Genomic DNA, 18,584 nt, shown 5'->3' on the forward strand with positions numbered 1-18,584 from the left:
TAAATGTGATAATGTATAATTTTTCCATGAAATCGCCCGCCCCCTTATCTGAGATAAACTACACCATTTAGCATTTCACCCTATCACCTGCATGCAAATTGCAAGTAGGGATGTAACGATATCCAAACGTCATGATACGATAATTATCACGATATTGTGGGGAGGTTGGCAATATTTAAAAAAGGTCACAATATTGTAAAAAAACAAAAACTCATACTTTAAAGAAAAGCACAATATTGTGCTTTTGTACATCGCAGCAATGTTATGTTGTTATTATTGTGTTTTATTATTATTATGTTGTGATTATTATGTTATGTTGTTAATGCACGCACACATCCGAGTACACTACACACCGAGCAAGTCATCCAGCGGTGAGGTCATCGCTGTCTGAGTCAGACAGTTTAATGTGTGTCTGACTAAACCGCATGCACAAGATACACATGCAGGTCACTGCTCTAAGCACGCACTACTACAGTGCTTTTTTGACAACAGAAGTACAAAGAAACGAGGTGCACAAGGCAGAAGAAGCCAGTGTTGGTGGGAGGAAGAGTCTTTGATTTAAAACCATCTTTCTATATCTGCGAGTGAACAATTGGATGACACAGACACATACAGTTAATTTGATGTCTTCATTATGGCATTCAGCATCATAGCAAGTTAGCAACACAGCCTTTTACTTGTTGAAAACAACAAGGGCCCCGGAATTGAACCCTGTGGAACACCATATTTTACGTTATACATGTGAATTCAAATTGCACATATTCGTCCAGCCACTCTCTTTCTTCTTCTGTTTGTTTTGCTTGATATAGTTAGTATGAAGAGATTACAATAATAAGAAAATCACATCACGTACCGTCACAACATTCACAAGTTATGCCTGCTGGAACCACGTCCAACTATTGGCGCAGGTAGTGCAATATGGATGTGGTGAATTTGATGGGGGCAGAGGCTGACAGATTGGGAGCTCCATGTACATTTATTGTGGATGCCATTCATTCAAAAATATGACAATGGCATGCATCGAACCCTCTAAATAGAAATCAATTGATTGAATGCATTAGGCCTGCACGATGTACCGTTTGAACGTCACGATTGCGATGTGGGCATGAGCGATAGCCACATCGCGGGACGTGCGATGTTTTTATTTATGTATTTATTTATTTATTTATTTATTTATTTTTGAACAAGCAAACTTTCGTTTTGCTTCATAAAAGCAGCAAGCTACTCCATGCTCAGCACAGCCTGCCTCACTCTCCCCCTCCCTCCTGCTAAATCAGTCACCGACCCCTCCCCCCTCCACTTTCACAGCTGTCTGCTCCAAAATGACTATTTTTCTATTGATTATTCATACCATGGAGACTTGAGTACAGTACAGTCGTTTTTTTGTGTGTGTTTGTCACATTCCGAACACAAAAATTTGATTAAAAAAAAAAATTCATTACAATGGAGACCAAATGCAATGCACATTTGATATTGTGTGAATACAGTGGTGTCATGGTGAGTTAAACAAATTCTTCCCAAACAGCTATTCAAGTCATCTGGGGAAAATTCTTCCATTTTTAATATCTCAATATATATCTCAATATATCTCAATATATCGCAGACCCCAAAAAATAGCAATGTATAGCAAAGTTTTTTTCCAATATCGTGCAGCCCTGTGTTCTTCATCATCATCATCATCAGCTATGCTATGGGCGGGGGAACTATCAAATTGCCATTTTCTGATGTCATTTCCAGGTAAAAACAAACAATCCCTTTTCAGTCCTCAAATGACTTGTGGAAAAACACATAAACCAAACCAAATGAAATTTCATTTTAACTCTAAATTACAAGTGTGAATAACTTTTAGTCTAAATATGCTAATACTGTACATAGTGTTAAAGATTGATTTCTTTATGCTGATAAATTTGATTCCATTGAACAAGGGCATTGTTTAGCAAAATGGAAAAGAGCTGAATAACAAAAATGGTCCAGAAAATGGATGGATAGACACTGCAGTTTGAAAGATTTTTTACTGCAAACACCTGACTCAACTAAGGAAGACTGCTGAGGTGTCTGTACTGAGGATACAATTTATTTTTGTGTCCTTAGCAAAGGGCAGAGGCACAACATTGCTGAGCTGCAGATGCTATAAACCGAAATATCCCGTCGTCATGGAAGCATCCAGCTTAACCCCTCAGCGCTATCTGAGTGAAAACAGCAAAGGTAGTAAGACGCAAATGAGAACGATGAAGCTGAAAGATGCACGAGGACGTTTAGATTTGAGTGTTCGTAGCACGTTTGTTAACCGACGTTTTCATCTGTTAAATAAATATTGGTACTCTGCCATAATAATGCGTATGTTAAGCTAGTATTATGCTAGTATTTCATACTACAGTCCAGAGTAGGGGTGTTAAAAAAAAAAATCGATTCGGCAATATATCGTGATACTAGAGCACGCAATTCTCGAATCGATTCAATAGGCAGCCAAATCGATTTTTTTTAACATCCATTTTTGATGGAAAAATATTCAACAAAACGTCTAACTTTCACACCTTAAGCATGGAAGAATGTTATATTAACGGAATATTAAACCTTAATATTTTATTTCAATGCTGTTCTAAAATGAAAAAAGGTTACAACCTATTTGTTAAATACAGCGGCTCACAGTTATAAAACTGAAGTTTCAGATCAATACATAATACATTTTCATACAAATCTTACAGTGTACATGTATTGGTTTACTGAATGGTATTTCCTAAATTTGAGTAAAAAAAATCGCAACAATCGACTTGTAAATTCATATCGGGATTAATCGTATTGAATCGAATCGTGACCTATGAATCGTGATACGGATCGAATCGTCAGGTACGAGGCAATTCACACCCAAAGTCCAGAGAGCAACCAGTGTGAGAAATGAAGACAGAAAGTGTGACAGAGTAGATTAAAACAGAGGTTTGGCACCATATACTATAAGTGCTGACAGTTGAGATGAGAAGTTTGAATTACCTTCTACAGTGCAACAAAATATAACTAACATATATGAAATATGGCGTTACACAGTACATGGTGAATAAATGGCGCACATATGGTCCCCGTGACATTATTTTACTTAGGGCCCCCAAATGGCCAGTGCAGGTGTACCTAATGTTACGGGCCGGTTCTACAAAACCCCCCTATGTGAGTTTCAACAGATTTTGCATCTAAATCTGCAAGCCTGGCTCCAGTGATGCTCACAGGAACCATACCAGGCAGCTTGGGCGGGCTCCCCTCCAAGTGCCGGCCGGGCATTCAGCCCATCCTGGAACCTTCACAGCCACTTTGGCTTCATACCATTTCAAGGGAGAAAACCGGCTGAGGTATGAGAGAGCAACCATTTGATGGTGGGATGTATAAAAGGGGGTAAATGAACGCCTAAGTTGAGCGCAATGTAAAAACATGCTGTACTTAGTGTTTTTAATTTCATGTATTTATATTTACGACCAAGAAGTGTACAGTACACTGCAATTATGACATTTTGAGGTACCAATGTAGCCTATAGGTACTTCACTTAGTAGCAGCGTAGGAAGATGTTGTAAAGCAACAAAAAGTGTCACAGTCAGTTACCGCCGTTCTTGCTTGTTTACAGTACATTTACTGTAATAATGACTTCATGCTATGCAGCGTGTTAGCATTTGTTAGTAACGTTACAGTGCGTTCTCTGACTTACAAATTGTGGTTAAATCGCACTGTAGGAATGTACTTTTGTCCCATCAGTGAACTGCAAATTCAATTAGACTAGCAAGATGTAATGTTGTTTGCAGTAGCCTACAACATGATGCTATCATCTCACTATGGACAGACACCGACTATAGCTGGAACAAAGCAAAAGGTGAGAGGACAGTTTTTGTGTGCGTGCGTGTGTATGGGTGTGTGTGAGAGGACAGTTTATGTCTACACTTACACACTATGACGTCACACACATCGTGCGCGCGCAGACACACAAAGACGCACACTGATTTATATGTTTAATTAGCTCAGACTCATTCTGTTGGTGATTGCACTCAGCATTAGATCTTGTCAGTCAAAAATAAAAAATAAAAACAATTTTACAATTAATTGCATAGTGCCATAGTGCCATAGTGGTCAAGAACGACTTTACAAACCTGGATTTCCGCAGTCCGCGCATGTTCCGTTGTCCGGTCTGGCCAGCACGTCTTGCAGGAGCCGGTTGTCCCTCTCCGGTTCCATTGTAAGCGTTTCCGAGCTCGACACAAGCACATTCGCCGACTGGAGGCAAACAGGCAAAGCGGACCATCACCTGCTGTCTGTCAAACGGATGCTCTCTCTCTCTCTCTCTCTCTCTCTCTCTCTCTCTCTCTCTCTCTCTCTCTCTCTCTCTCTCTCTCTCTCTCTCTCTCTCTCTCTCTCTCTCTCTCTCTCTCTCCCTCCTTCTTCCCTCCATGCATGTTCACTGTCTGAGACCATAGTGAGACACCCAGTGGTGATGGTGAGTAGCTGTAGAATCACACTTTTTTTTTATTATTATTATTTTGCAGATGAGAAAAAAAACACGGCAAATGAATACAATAATTAAAAAAAATCTCAATTTAATAAATACCTGCCAAAACTACGGAGCCCCTAAGGTGACATGGTAGGAAAAGAAAAAAACAACAACTTTGCGTTCGCAAAACATCTTTGGGTTCCCTCGCAAAGATTACAAGGGAACGCAAAGTTGTTTTTTTTCTTGACCGCTTATTCCTCACTGGGCATAGAGCCTATCTCAGCCGGCTTTGCGCAGTAGGCGGGGGACACCCTGAACTGGTTGCCAGTCAATCGCAGATAAGGCAAAAATGAATTTTTATATTCTTACTCTTGAAAATAAGTGATTTGAGAGTCTGAAAGGCAAAAAAATGAATAAATAAAAAATATATATATTAAATGTGTTCATACAATAAGTATACGAATTGTAAATAAATTTTGCTTGCTTTGTAAAACTAAAATAATGTGCACGTTTTTTTATACTGTTTATTTTATTTTAAACATACGCTGTACATTATCAAAAACGCTACCTTCAGCGTACACGTTTAATATATTAAAAGTTTTTTGTTTTTTTTTGCGAGACTTTCTTTGATCGAAAATGTAACCATTTAATAATGTAACCAACCGGGGTGTGTTCGGGGGTTTGGGGGTCGGGGGTGGTGGGGCCTGGGTCGTGGTGGATGGCGGGTTTGGGTGGGGTGTGGGGGGGTCGTGGGGGGATGGGGGCTGGGGACCGGTGGGGCGCTGTGGGGGCCCGCTGGGCCTCGTTCTGCGGCCTTGGGCTCGGGGGTGTGGGCCGGGGCTGGGGCGGGGGGGTTCCGGGTGTCTGGGTCGGCTCGCCGACCGGTGTCCGCTCGGGTGGCTTGGGGGTGGCCTTGGTGCTGCCGCGGCCTGGGGATTCCGGGGGGGGGGGGAGTGCTCGCTTTGCTGGACCGCGGTTGACGGCTTCTTTCTTTGGTGGTGGTCCTTATGCATGCCAGATCCGTCGCACCAGCATCTACTGAAACTCAACAGAAGTACCCTCTCCCTCCCACAGCCCCTTGAATCAGTTGGTGCTGGTGTCTGTGGTTCTCACTTTGCTTTATCTATCCTTCCCTCCTTCCTCTCTTTAGTTTTTCCTCTGGTCACTTGAGATCTTAATTTATTAGAAGTATGAGGTTTCTGGGGTTGGCATAAGACTCTGGTTTTGTAACCACGCCGGAGGGGTCTTGTTGGTGCTGGACTTCACTTTGATGGATTGGATGTACTGGCTTCTATGGATCTCACTCTGCCTTATCGATCCTTCCCTCCTTCCTCTCTTTAGTTTTTCCTCTGGTCTCTTGAGATCTCGCTAAATTTGCTGGAATTTAGAGGCTTCCGGGGTTGGCGTAAGACTTTGATTTTGTAATCATGGGGAAGGCAGGAAGTGTTTGGTCGGTGCTGGATTTCACTTTGATTTACCTTTCTTTTCTCTTTATTTCTTTTTTTTCTGACCTTTTCTCTGGTCTCCTGACCATTTAAACCTCACGACTCTGGCAAGATTCTGAAGTACCTGGTTAAGGCGAAGGGTAATGGGATATTTATAAGGTTTTAGGTGAATGAATGAGTATAAATTTATACGTATTTGCACGCACGCACACGCACGCACGCACGCGCACGCACGCAAACGCACGCAAACGCACACACGCAAACGCACGCACGCACGCAAACGCACGCACACATACACACACAAAAAAAAAAAAAAAAAAAAAAGAGCAATGATGACAAGACGTTGAATCGGTAAGACTACCGAATGAACAATTCTGAGCCAACATCTATCTTTCAACTTATTGTGATAGAGTATACTTGCTGCCTTCTTATTTTACATACTATCGCCCCTGTTGGTATGCTTGTGTCTTAGAATTATTGATATGTGCCATTTGTGGACTTGTTTTGTCTCTAGTTTGTCTTTTACCCAAGCTGGTATTGTTATTTTTTATTACCATTGCTGGTATGAGCTGTTGATGTCATGTTACTTAATTAACACATTGAAAAAAAAAGAAAAAAAAGAAAATGTAACCAAAAGTGTTTGTTGAAGGTTATCGGTTTTGCGAGACTCGACTAAAATGTCTGCCGGTGTGTTGTGACGTCACAACTACGCGCGTAATGTCACACATGCGACAATTCCATCCATCAAAACAAAACATGTCGACTGCAATGAATTTCGGGGCGAAGAGCTTTAAACCTCGACCACCTGACAAAGGGTCGTTCCCATTAGATCACTTTGGTACGTTACACGATTTTTAACTAACATTTATTATCATCGTTCGTCTGTAATGCGTATCTTTTTGATTCAACAACACTGATCTTAACTGGTTGTGACGACAGCTGTCGCTGGTATAAAGTGTGGCTAATGTGTGTTTTGTTTTGTTTTGTTTTTTTTCTTCACACTTTCAAATACAAAACAATGAATACAAAGCTCAGTGTGTCACTAAGTGGAGACGCCACTACACTGTTAGTGCTTATTATTATGTGGATTCCAGGAGAATGCAAAGCCTTCAAGGAGACGTTCATGACATGTTTGCAAGACAGCAGATTCGACAGTTCCAAGTGCCGGCTCCAGTCCAAGGCCTACCTAGAATGCCGCATGGAACAGTGGGTTTCAGTATTCTCTTTTTTTCAGCAAATTAAGTCATCTATTGACTTTCTGTTTGCGTTCATCTTGCATCGCAGTCAGCTCATGACAAAGGAACCACTGGAAAAACTGGGATTCAAAGACCTGGCAGATCCTTCTCCCAGCAAAGCAAGCAAAGACTGCCAGCAACATTGACATGCACAACTACCACAATGCACCAACGCTGTTGTGCTAAATGTATTCAGACGTCATTTGTGTGTGAGAAATGTGGAACAGAAGTGCGGAAACGTGTTTGACAGAACTTTTCAGAATTAAATACGTGTATATAAAATGTCTAAATAGATAAAAAAAAAATTTTTTACATATTATGAATTAAACCTTTTGTACTTCAACATAAGTGTGTGTAACTTGAAATCTTGTTTGACTAGAACAATCTGTGTGGTTTGTATGACCGTCTAAGGCAAAAGCAAGACAACCCACCATTTGCTCATTTTCAATTTTCATTTAATTTTGTTCATTTATTTCAGGCAATAATCAACATTAACAATATATCAATTTTTCTAGACAAATTTTTCTAAACCTAGCCTGAAAAGGAGTGGGGGGAAGAAAAACTTATTAAGTCCCACCCCCAATATCATTAGTATCAAAAACAAATTTAGCTACTTTCCTACAAACTTGCACTAACCAACAGCGGTTGTCATAATACTGAAAAACTGTGTGTTTACAAACAATGTGTTAATTAAGTAACATGACATCAACAGCTCATACCACCAATGGTAATAAAAAATAACAATACCAGCTTGGGTAAAAGACAAACTAGAGACAAAACAAGTCCACAAATGGCACATATCAATAATTCTAAGACACAAGCATACCAACAGGGGCGATAGTATGTAAAATAAGAAGGCAGCAAGTATACTCTATCACAATAAGTTGAAAGATAGATGTTGGTTTAAGATGCACTCTCCAAATACTGAGACCAAACCATATGTTTGTAAGGCAGTTTGAATCTGTGGATGTTTTGTCATTGCTTGTGTTGTACATCGAAGCTGTTCCAAAGTTTGACCCCACGCACAGACACACAAAAACTTTTACGAACAGTTCTAAATTTAGGTAATATAAAATCTCCATATCCTCTCAAGTTGTGATAGACCTTCTCTATATATAAATATCTATTGTAAATGATCAGGTAGTAATTCATAAAATGCTTTATATAAAATTATTAAAGTATTATACTTTATAAGGTCATATAATTTAAACAACTTTGACTGGATAAACAGACCATGAGTATGATAAAAAAAAAAAAAAAAAAAAAAAAAACTGAATAATTCGAATAATTGTTTTGTGTTACAAATACCAGGATGTTCGGAATTGTCAATTACTGCGCATGCCCTCAGCGCTAGTTTGTTAAGGCCACTGATCTGTATGTATTACTGGATAGCCGATAGCCCACAGGGTGGCCATCTTACTCCTCCCATCTCGCGGCAGACTACTGTAAACTATCCGATTTATACAATAGTCTGCTCGCGTATAGTATTCGTATATACGTACAGATTAGACTATACAGCTCTTAGTATAGGGCTTGGGGTATGTGTGGCAGGATGGTCACTTTTTTTTTTTTTAACAAGTGAAGTATGTGCTTGCTTTGAAGACGCCCTTTTTCTTTTGTCGGTCAGTTCCTTAGATCCCAATATTAGATTTGTCAGAGGCATATTTTGCTGAATTACAGTTAAGTCTTTAATTAAAAAAAATAAATAAATAAAGTTTCCTCCTTTAAACATCATTAGGCATATAATTTATACATGTATTTAAGGCAAGTTGTAAAATGTCTCAAGTCCTCTTGATTATGTTTAACAAACTTGCCGTTTGTTAACAGTAGAACCAGAGTTGTACTGTATTTTGAAGCTTAAAATTTGATGTGTTGTAACTCTTGTTTGCCTTTGACTTTTCACTTTTTGACTTTTTACTGTATATGTATATTCCTATGCTGTCATTCTGTTGTATTAAACAAAATATTTGAGTCATTATTCATTTCAGCAGAGACATTAAGAGAGGTTGGTTGGTTGATTGGTTGAGCATATAAACACATTACAAAATATAAGTTGAAGTTAAAATTGAAAATAATTCACTAATGTAATTTACATGTTCAAAAGGAGTAGGAAAAAACACAATCACTTATCTAGTCATACTCTTAATTATATTATGTTAATGTAGTAATAAATTATTCGTATCCAATAACGTATCATGAAAATAAGCATGTAAAATGTCATTTTTGTGAGTCCATGAGTCTCGTTAAAATGTATATACAGAATTCCGTATGACAGCGTTCAATCTTATGACATTATTCTGCACAAACAGACTGGCACTGATCCACCTAGGGACCTTCAGCAGGAGTCTCAGAGCATCATTGTATGCAACCTGCAGCTTCCTGAATGTAGACTGCGTATACCAGCACCACAGGGGGGCAGTGTAGAGCAGCGTGCAATAGGCATTGAACAAAGCTATTTTTACTTTCTCTGTACACGTTCCAAATTTTCGTACCAGCACGTTACATGTGCATACAAATTACAAATATTGCCTTTGAATGTCATCATTTCAGAGAGGTCCCTCCTGATGAAGTGACCAAGTTATTTTACTTTATTCACCACAGAAAGTACTCCGCCAGACAGCTCAAACACAGGTATTGTTGTCTTATTTTGCTCTCTGGGCCTCACACCTATTACTACACGCTTTTTTTTTTAATTGAACTTGACATCAAATTGGTCACCATATTCAGAACAGACCTATAAGTAACTTCTGAAAGCCTGCAGAATAAGGTGACATGATGACTAGATCATCTGCATATAATAGGTGGTTTAAAAGCCTTTCCCCACCATACATCCGGTCTTACAATGTTTTAACCTTTGAGACAGATCATCCATATACAGGTTAAAAAGCATGGGTGACAATACCCCATCCTATCTCACCCTATTATTCACATGGAAAGGATCTGATACTGCAGTTCCCAATTTTATCTGCACTGTTTGGTGCGTGTACCATAACTGTAAAACGCGGATAAGGTTGGGAAGAACCCGTCGTTGTAGCAATTTTGCAAAAAGTTTACCATGATTAATGCAATCAAATACATACATATATATATATATATATATATATATATATATATATATATATATATATATATATATATATATATATATATATATAAATTACGGATCTGGGAGGTCTAATTAGTAGTTTTAAAATTCTGATGGACTTAATTTTAAAGCAAGGAACGACGCCTGTTCTTTTTGAGTGGGTTAAGGATTTGATTCGAATTTTACAACAGTGCGGGGAGACTTCCGGTGAGTGCATTAAGTCAGTCATCGGATGCGGAAGTGCTTTGTGCATATAGTCCATTAAAGGCACTGGTTCAGTCTTTTAAGAAACATCCTTTACTATGCGTCAGCAGGCCGTAACATGACATTCGCATCTCAAACCCATCGGCGGTTATAGGTGCAAGCATAAACGAACAAAGCGGTTGTTAAGCGTCCATAGTGAAACAGGGAGAGAGCAACTACGGTAATGAATATTTTCTCTATATGAGAGGGCTGATGGTATAGCCTACTGCTGTCAAATATTTCTCTCTCTCTTTCTCTCTCTCTCTCTCTCTCTCTCTCTCTCTCTCTCTCTCTCTCTGCCTCCGTAGGACGAAATGCTGCAAAAACGCAAATATCCCACAGAAGAAGAAGAACAAATAAAAAAGAAGAAAGATGAGGAAAATGAACAAGAAAAAGGTAGCTAATGTTAACTTTGGTTTTAAGAATATTGCATCACCGAATAGGAAACTACACTCTTAAAATGGATTGGTTAAAAAAATGGGTCTTACCAAAGACTATCAAAATAGGACCCATTTGCCTCCCTGCTTGAAGGGTTGGAATTGAGTGGTTAAGCTAACATTGTTCTTTATAGTTGAGTTGGTATATAGTTTTTGGTCGTGTTTTGGCAGGATTAATGAACAAACGTTAATCTGATTTGAATAATTTGATGAAATCAATGTAATTTCACTGTAGGTTCTTCATCGTTGGTCATCAGGAACGAGCCTTCTTCAGCGATGGCCAGTCTCCCGGGATCAACAGCTGCTGCTATAGACCCAGTTGAGTGTCCCTTAAATAGTACTGTACAATGGATGGACAGATGAAAGATTTGCCTGCAAGTGATGGTTTTTATCATTGGAGGATAGATTGCAGTTTGCAAACAAAAAGTCTCACATATAACTTTGCAAGAGTGTTAGTAATTACAGAGTAGGACATGAAATCAATTTATTGGCATAAAGGAATGTGATGTAAAGCGTCTGCATTCAGCACAACATGTTTTATTCTTTATTGTGACCACCTGCGTTCTGAACAATGAGCCTTTCACGTATAGGTACAGTATGTACAGTACATGTTTATTAACGTATATGTATAGAACTAAAGGCTTTAAAGAGACTTGAAAACTCTTGAAAACGTTTTTTTTTCTGATTTCTTTTTTTTTTGGGGGGGGTCTTTGTTTTTTTTGAGTAATTTAATTTTTCTGTTTTTTCCTGAATATTATTTTACTGTTTTACTGAATATTTTTATCTGTCATAAAAAAAAACATTCCGAAAAACATCATTTAAAAACAAAAAAAAATAGTCCAAACTAGATTAAACGTATAATGTTTCGTTAAGTAAGAATTTTGAAACTCCAAATTTGATGCCCAGCCCCCGTCATATAGTATGTCAAAAACGTTTTAATTTTTATTTTTTTTTTTACCATGATGTTGTCCCAGGTGTTGAGATGGTACAGCCCAAGTTTGAAGTCAATCGGGTTAACCGTGTAAGAGAAGCGGGCAAAAGTATGACTCCTGTAAATGTGCAAAAATGGGCTAAAATTGGACATTCAAATACTCATACATCACTTCCTGTCTATTTTAGGGTACACCTATCAAGAGTTTTTTGTTCATCTGGATGTGCTACAGGTGTCACACAATTTTCGTAGCCGTAGGACAATTGTAGCGAGACGGGGATCCGTTAAACTTATGTAGGGGGGCTTCTGAGCTGTTTTTCTGTTATCATGTATGGCGACTCCCGGGATCAACAGCTGCTGCTATAGACTCAGTTGAGTGTCCCTTAAATAGTACTGTACAATGGATGGACAGATGAAAGATTTGCCTGCAAGTGATGGTTTTGATCACTGGAGGATAGATTGCAGTTTGCAAACAAAAAGTCTCACATATAACTTTGCAAGAGTATTGGTCATTACAGAGTAGGACATGAAATCAATTTATTGGCATAAAGGTGGGAGAATGTGATGTAAAGCATCTGCATTCAGCACAACATGTTTTATTCTTTATTGTGACCACCTGCGTTCTGAACAATAAGCCTTTCACACATTTGTACAGTATGTACAGTACATGTTTATTAATGTATATGTATAGAACTAAAGGCTTTAAAGGAGTTTGGGAAGATCATGTAACACGTGAACTTCAAAGGCATTCTGGGATCAGGCAAGGAAAGCCTGGTGACCCACTGGACTAATAAAACAATGGCCTGAAGTGGAAATGTGGAAGTATCTGTTAATTGTGTATTTTATTTTTAAATGTATCAATTCATTATTAATTCACTTTCTCTCCATCCACTTTCTCTTCCAGCGTGAGTTTATTTTCATCAATGTCGGCCAGGCAGGCACCCAGATTGGCAGCACCTACTGGAAGTTGTTCTGTCTGGAGCACGGCATCCAACCTGACGGCCTCATGGCTGACAACAAGACCAGCAATAGTGGCAAAAGCCTCTTCATAGAGACCCAAGATGGCAAACATGTTCCCAGAACCGTCTTTGTGGATCTGGAAAGAACCGCCATTGGTAAAAAGACAAAAGTTTCACATAACTTGATGTTAAAAAGATTGTGTGCAAATTCAGTGCATTTGGACATGCTGGAGGAACTACAAAATTAAACTCAACCTCCGTCTCAACCCCTTTCACGAGTGTATTAACAAAAAAAGGGATAACTGACTGCACGCACTACCAAAAAAAAAGCAAAAAAAAAAAAAAGCAATATAATAGCATGCTGCTGTGCCACTTACATCTGGGGCTGTTTGAACTAATAACTTGACACAAATAAAGATAACAATGATAATAATTAATGATAAATAAAGTATATAAATATAATACATAAAATAATAATAATAATAATAAATCATACTCGCAAGAGAGGCGTTTTGCCAGGTGTACTTAGTGCTAACTAATATTGAGTTGACCAACCAATCAGAGGGCAGAGGATTGCTGATGTCATCAAGGGTCAGCGTGATGGATGGATGGATGGATGGATGGATGTTTTCAATTTCCTGACAAATTATCTCATTTAAAAGGACTAAATATTTTTTTGTTGTCACAGCTTTTGATCCTGTCAAGGCCTGAGATCGAAAATGTATTTTCTTTTTTGCACTGCAGATGACATCCGTACAGGACCCTACGGCAATCTCCTCCATGAGCAGCTAATCAGCGGAAACGGAGAACCAGCCGACGTCTACATTCGTGGTTACGATGACGTCCAAAACCTCGTTGACCGCGTAATTGAGAGAACTCGCTGGGTGGTAAATATTTTAGCTGCATGGATAAAACTCTTTGAAGCTTAGCTCTGTTTGTCTCTGCCTTTTTACATCTTGTCTTTAATACAAATATATACATAAAAAATACACTTCAAAATGGAGCGTTTGTTTGCTGGAAAACAATCTTATGTCCATGACTTGCTCCATGATGCAAGCTAGCCAATAGCAGCACAATAGAGACAATAGTAGCGCTTGTTTCTGACAGTGATTGGCATAAGCCTTCAGTCTGACCACATGCAACGTTTCCTAGCTTTGGGGGAAACTTCAGCTAACCTACCAAGTAGAATGACTACAACAGCAAAAAAGTACAAAAAATAACAGACTAGTAATGAGAATAATGTGTTGGTAGAATAATACCAACACGGAGGTCGGAGGTGCATCAAACCATTTTCGAATTAAATGGGGGATGTACTGTATTTTTGTTGTTTAAATATTACTTTTAAACTATGTTTTATACACATACATTATCATTTTCTAGTTTGTTAAAAAGAATACACAGTAAAAATATATCTAGTTATATACTCAAAAATTTGGGGGGTTCTATTGTTCACTTTGGGGGTGCTGAAGAACCCCCCAAAATGGGCTAATTACATGTCTTCAACTCATTCCCCTTCACTCTTGGCTTTTTTACTGGATTTTGACTGATTTTGCAAGGCCCACAGAATATTGTGTTCTTTTGCTATAAAAACATAAAACCTACCAAAAGAAAGATTAGTCTCTCTTTCATCAGGAAAAAAAAGAGAATAGTTCTATCTCTTTCCCTTTCACAGCAATTAGAGTTAGAATATAGCTAAGTTTCATCATTATTCACAAATCTGTTGTTGCAACATGGCCCTTGTTGAGCTCTTATACTCTGCTGCCACCTGCTGGACGTTTTTGTAATAACTACCACCATTTCCATTACCATGTTCTTCAGTTTAGAGGCTGCATCAAAACCTTCTGTATGCTCTACCATTTAAAAAAAAAAAAAAAAAAAAAAAAATATAAATACGTCTTTGGGAGCATGGTAATATTTAGAATAGAATGTATTTATAAATTGTTGGGAGTAAATGAGTTAATAAATTAAATTAAATTACATGTTTAAAGGGATACTTTACTTATTTAGCCATTTTTGGCAGTCAAACATTAATTTGTCTATAATTGATTTGATACTTTCATTATTTTTCACATAAAAATAGTACCTTTAAAAACACATTTTGCAACTTGCTGTCGACTGAAAATGACATCACAAGGGCTCAGGTAACCAATCACAGCTCAGCTTGTGAATGTCACATGACCAAACCTAGAAAACAGGTGAGCTGTGATTGGTTACCTAGCCCATTTTCAGTCGACAGCAAGTTGCAAAATGTGTCTTTAAAGGTACTAATTGTACGTGAAAAATAATGAAAGTATTAAATGAATTATAGACAAAATATTAACTTTTTATTGCTATAATGGGCTAATGAAGTATCCCTTTAAAATAGTTTGCAATAAATGAATTATTTACATCAATCCAAGCAGCAGCGTAGCCCTCCATCCATCCATCCATTTTCTTGACCGCTTATTCCTCACAAGGGTCGCGGGGGCTGCTGGCGCCTATCTCAGCTGGCTCTGGGCAGTAGGCGGGGGACACCCTGGACTGGTTGCCAACCAATCGCAGGGCACACAGAGACGAACAACCATCCACACTCACACGCACACCTAGGGACAATTCGGAGCGCCCAATTAACCTGCCATGCATGTCTTTGGAATGTGGGAGGAGTACCCGGAGAAGACCCACGCGGGCACGGGGAGAACATGCAAACTCCACCCAGGAAGGTCCGAGCCTGGACTCGAACCGGAGACCTCAGAACTGGGAAGCGGACGTGCTAACCACTCGGCTACCGTGCCGCCCCGCAGCGTAGCCAGAAAATCTTTATTGGTGTAGCCAGGGCGATTTTATAATAAATACATAAAATATATAATAGTAATATAAAAAAATATAACATTAAAACTAATAATCATCATAATCATATGAAGAAAAATCACAGATACCAAAATTTGTTTGGTATGGGGGTGGCCACTATGTAGCTCAAAAATGTTGGATATCTGCAGCCCTAATAGTTTGAGAATATTCAAGTGTGGATGTTTTTTGTTTTTTTTTGTTCCTCTCTCCCAGGCTGATCGGTCCCCAAGGCTTGATGGTTTATTCATCTTCCACTCCCTTGGTGGCGGAACAGGCTCAGGCTTCAACTCCTTACTGATGCAGAGCCTGTCGGAGGATTACGGCAAAAAGTTCAAGATTGAGTTTGCACTTCTCCCTTCACTCAATAAATTGACGCCTGTGATGGAAATTTACAATTCCATCCTGGCCAACTATATCACAATGGAGCACTCCGAATGTGCCATCACAATCACCAATGAGGCCTTGTTTGACATCTGCAACTTCAAGATGGGCATTAAGGCTCCCACCTACACCAACTTCAACGTATTGATCGGTCAGGTTGTGTCCTCCGTTGCCACTACTGTGCACTGCGACAGCTCCAACGTGAACCTGAACAAGCTTGTGACGAGCCTGGTGCCCCATCCGCACCTCAAATTCCTCGTGCCTTCCTACGCCCCCATCATTTCCTCAAAAATCAACACCCAACATCTAGCATCTGTGGCCTCCACCGCCGCCGCTACACACGGCGAAGGCTTCAGGAACGCGACCGTGGCCCCCAACGCCGCCGCTACGCACGCCGAAGGCTCCAAGAACGTGACCGTGGGCCCCACCGCCGCCGCCGCTACTCACGCCGAAGGCTTCAACGTGACCGCGGCCCCCACCGCCGCCGCTACGCACGCCGAAGGCTTCAAGAACGTGAGCATGAAAGAGGTCGTGATGAACCTGACGCTCCAGCCACGCCCCAGCTACCCCGTGCCTTCCTACGCCCCCACTGGAGGTCCACTATCTGTGGCCAACATTACCGAGGACTGCTACAGGTCATGCAATCAAATGATCAAGAGGTGTCACGACACCTGGTACTTGACCTCCTGCCTGTTGTACCGCGGCGACGTGCCTCCCTGGGATGTCAACTTGGCTGTCAGCAAAATCAAATCCTCCCTCAAGTTTGTGAGCTGGTTGCCTGTCACCTTGAAGCTGGGCATCTTCGGCCAGCCACCGACGATGGTTCCCGGGGGAGACCTGGCCCAGGTCCCGAGATCCCTGTGCACGCTGAGCAACTGCACCGACATCGGGGTAAACTGGGACAACCTGCGAGTCATGTTTGACCGCATGTACACCCAGCGCCTCTATCTGCACTGGTACCTCCGAGAGGGGATGGAGGAGTCAGATTTTCTCCAGGCCAGAGAAGATATAGATTCTGTTGTCAAACTGTACCGCAACATATAAAATTACTGCTAAATTAAGATTAAATGTAGTCTGTGGTCATTTGTTCCATGGCCACGCTCATTCTGTTTTTGTTTTTCTCAAAGTATGTGGTGTTTAGTTCAATACACATTTAATTCTGCTTGTGTTGTGTTTAAAGTCAAAAATAAATTCAACAGATTGGCAATAAACAGTGTTAAGGCTCTTTTTATACCAATTGTTTAATGTCTGTTTTTGCCCTCATCCACATAAATGAAATGCTAAAGCCATATTGCTTTGGCGCCATTTTGACATCAAGCCTTGCCAAAAAAAAAAGAAAAGTGATTGGCCGCCATCTTGTGGCAACTTTAGCCAATTACAAAAAAAAAAAAAAATCACTGCTCAACAGTAAATTTTAAGCAAAAAGCAAAGATGACATTAAGTGTCCATGACTGACGATTTAACCCGATTTAAAAGTTTTTACGGAAGCGCATTGCATTCACTTGAAAACTGTTTTTTCAGTTTTTTTTTGTTTTTTTTTTGGGGGGTCTTTGTTTTTTTGAGTAATTTAATTTTTCTGTTTTTTCCTGAATATTATTTTACTGTTTTACTGAATATTTTTTATCTGTCATAAAAAAACATTCCGAAAAACGGGGAAAAACATTTAAAAACAAAAAAAAAATAGTCTAAACTAGATTAAACGTATAATGTTTCGTTAAGTAAGAATTTTGAAACTCTATATTTGATACCCCGCCCCCGTCATATAGTATATCAAAAACTTTTGATTTTTTTTTTTTACCATGATGTTGTCCCAGGTGTTGAGATGGTGCAGCCCAAGTTTGAAGTCAATTGGGTTAACCGTGTAAGAGAAGCGTGCAAAAGTATGACTCCTGTAAATGTGCAAAAATGGGCTAAAATTGGACATTCAAATACTCATACCTCACTTCCTGTCTATTTTAGGGTACACATATCAAAGAGTCTTTTGTTCATCTGGATGTGCTACAGGTGCCACACAATTTTTCGTAGCCGTAGGACAATCGCAGCGAGACGGGGATCCGTTAAACTTATGTAGGGGCGCTTCGGAGCCATTTTTCTGTTATCATGTATGGCGACTTTAAAATATAAACATTTTCGCCAGGCCCAGTCTGTGTGTAAAGTTTGGTGAGTTTTCGTTCATGTTTAGTGTCTCAAAAATGCAATTGTTTGAGGAGAAGAATAATAACAAAGAAAAAGAAGAACAATTCTGCAGGAACAATAGGGACCTCGCAGCAGTCACTGCTCAGGCCCTAAAAACAAAAGCACCAACTTGTTTTTTTATTTTTTTTTTTTTTTTTTTTACCTCTGAACTCCAAGTGACTTGTTGCAGACCAGTGACCTGTATATATATATGACTGGAGACCCCATACACACCAGTGCAAGCCTGTGAAGTCACAGGGCGGCCATCTTGCTCCTCCCAACTCGCAAGCAGACCACTGTATAAACTATACTGTATATGTACAGATGAGACAAATACAGCTCGTAGGCAGTTCGCATAAGGCCGGAGGCGGCGTGGGGGGTTTGTGCCGGGTGTGGTCACTATTT

At 39.6% G+C, this 18,584-nt stretch overlaps 3 protein-coding genes across 5 annotated transcripts in view; 2 read left to right on the forward strand and 1 right to left on the reverse strand.

Moving 5' to 3' along the window:
* Nucleotides 1–4,301, reverse strand: part of LOC144004782 (arf-GAP with dual PH domain-containing protein 1) — a 30,598-nt gene extending 26,297 nt beyond the window's left edge. For both annotated transcript variants that reach the window (XM_077502305.1, XM_077502304.1), the window contains exon 1: nucleotides 4,125–4,301. In XM_077502305.1, the coding sequence (XP_077358431.1) occupies nucleotides 4,125–4,241 (117 nt within the window). In that variant the 5' untranslated portion in view covers nucleotides 4,242–4,301. The remainder of the gene's footprint in view (nucleotides 1–4,124) is intronic.
* Nucleotides 4,302–6,632: 2,331 nt separating this feature from the next.
* Nucleotides 6,633–9,075, forward strand: cox19 (cytochrome c oxidase assembly factor COX19). The gene is made up of 3 exons (XM_077502899.1): nucleotides 6,633–6,745; nucleotides 7,002–7,113; nucleotides 7,192–9,075. The coding sequence occupies exons 1-3, from the start codon at nucleotides 6,634–6,636 to the stop codon at nucleotides 7,286–7,288; spliced, it is 321 nt and encodes a 106-aa protein (XP_077359025.1). The 5' UTR covers nucleotide 6,633; the 3' UTR covers nucleotides 7,289–9,075.
* Nucleotides 9,076–9,626: 551 nt separating this feature from the next.
* LOC144005084 (tubulin alpha chain-like) lies at nucleotides 9,627–17,215 on the forward strand. 2 transcript variants are annotated; one of them, XM_077502993.1, is made up of 6 exons: nucleotides 9,627–9,773; nucleotides 10,779–10,866; nucleotides 11,143–11,225; nucleotides 12,743–12,953; nucleotides 13,542–13,684; nucleotides 15,837–17,215. In XM_077502993.1, exons 2-6 carry the CDS (start codon nucleotides 10,785–10,787, stop codon nucleotides 17,046–17,048), a joined length of 1,731 nt encoding a protein of 576 aa, XP_077359119.1. In that variant the 5' UTR covers nucleotides 9,627–9,773; nucleotides 10,779–10,784; the 3' UTR covers nucleotides 17,049–17,215. The 2 variants fall into 2 exon arrangements, with proteins under 2 accessions (XP_077359119.1, XP_077359118.1); XM_077502992.1 differs by lacking the exon at nucleotides 9,627–9,773 and adding an exon at nucleotides 10,457–10,651.
* Nucleotides 17,216–18,584: the final 1,369 nt, after the last annotated feature.

Source organism: Festucalex cinctus, chromosome 17 (genome assembly GCF_051991245.1).
Source record: "Festucalex cinctus isolate MCC-2025b chromosome 17, RoL_Fcin_1.0, whole genome shotgun sequence".
Taxonomy (NCBI): Eukaryota; Metazoa; Chordata; class Actinopteri; order Syngnathiformes; family Syngnathidae; genus Festucalex; species Festucalex cinctus.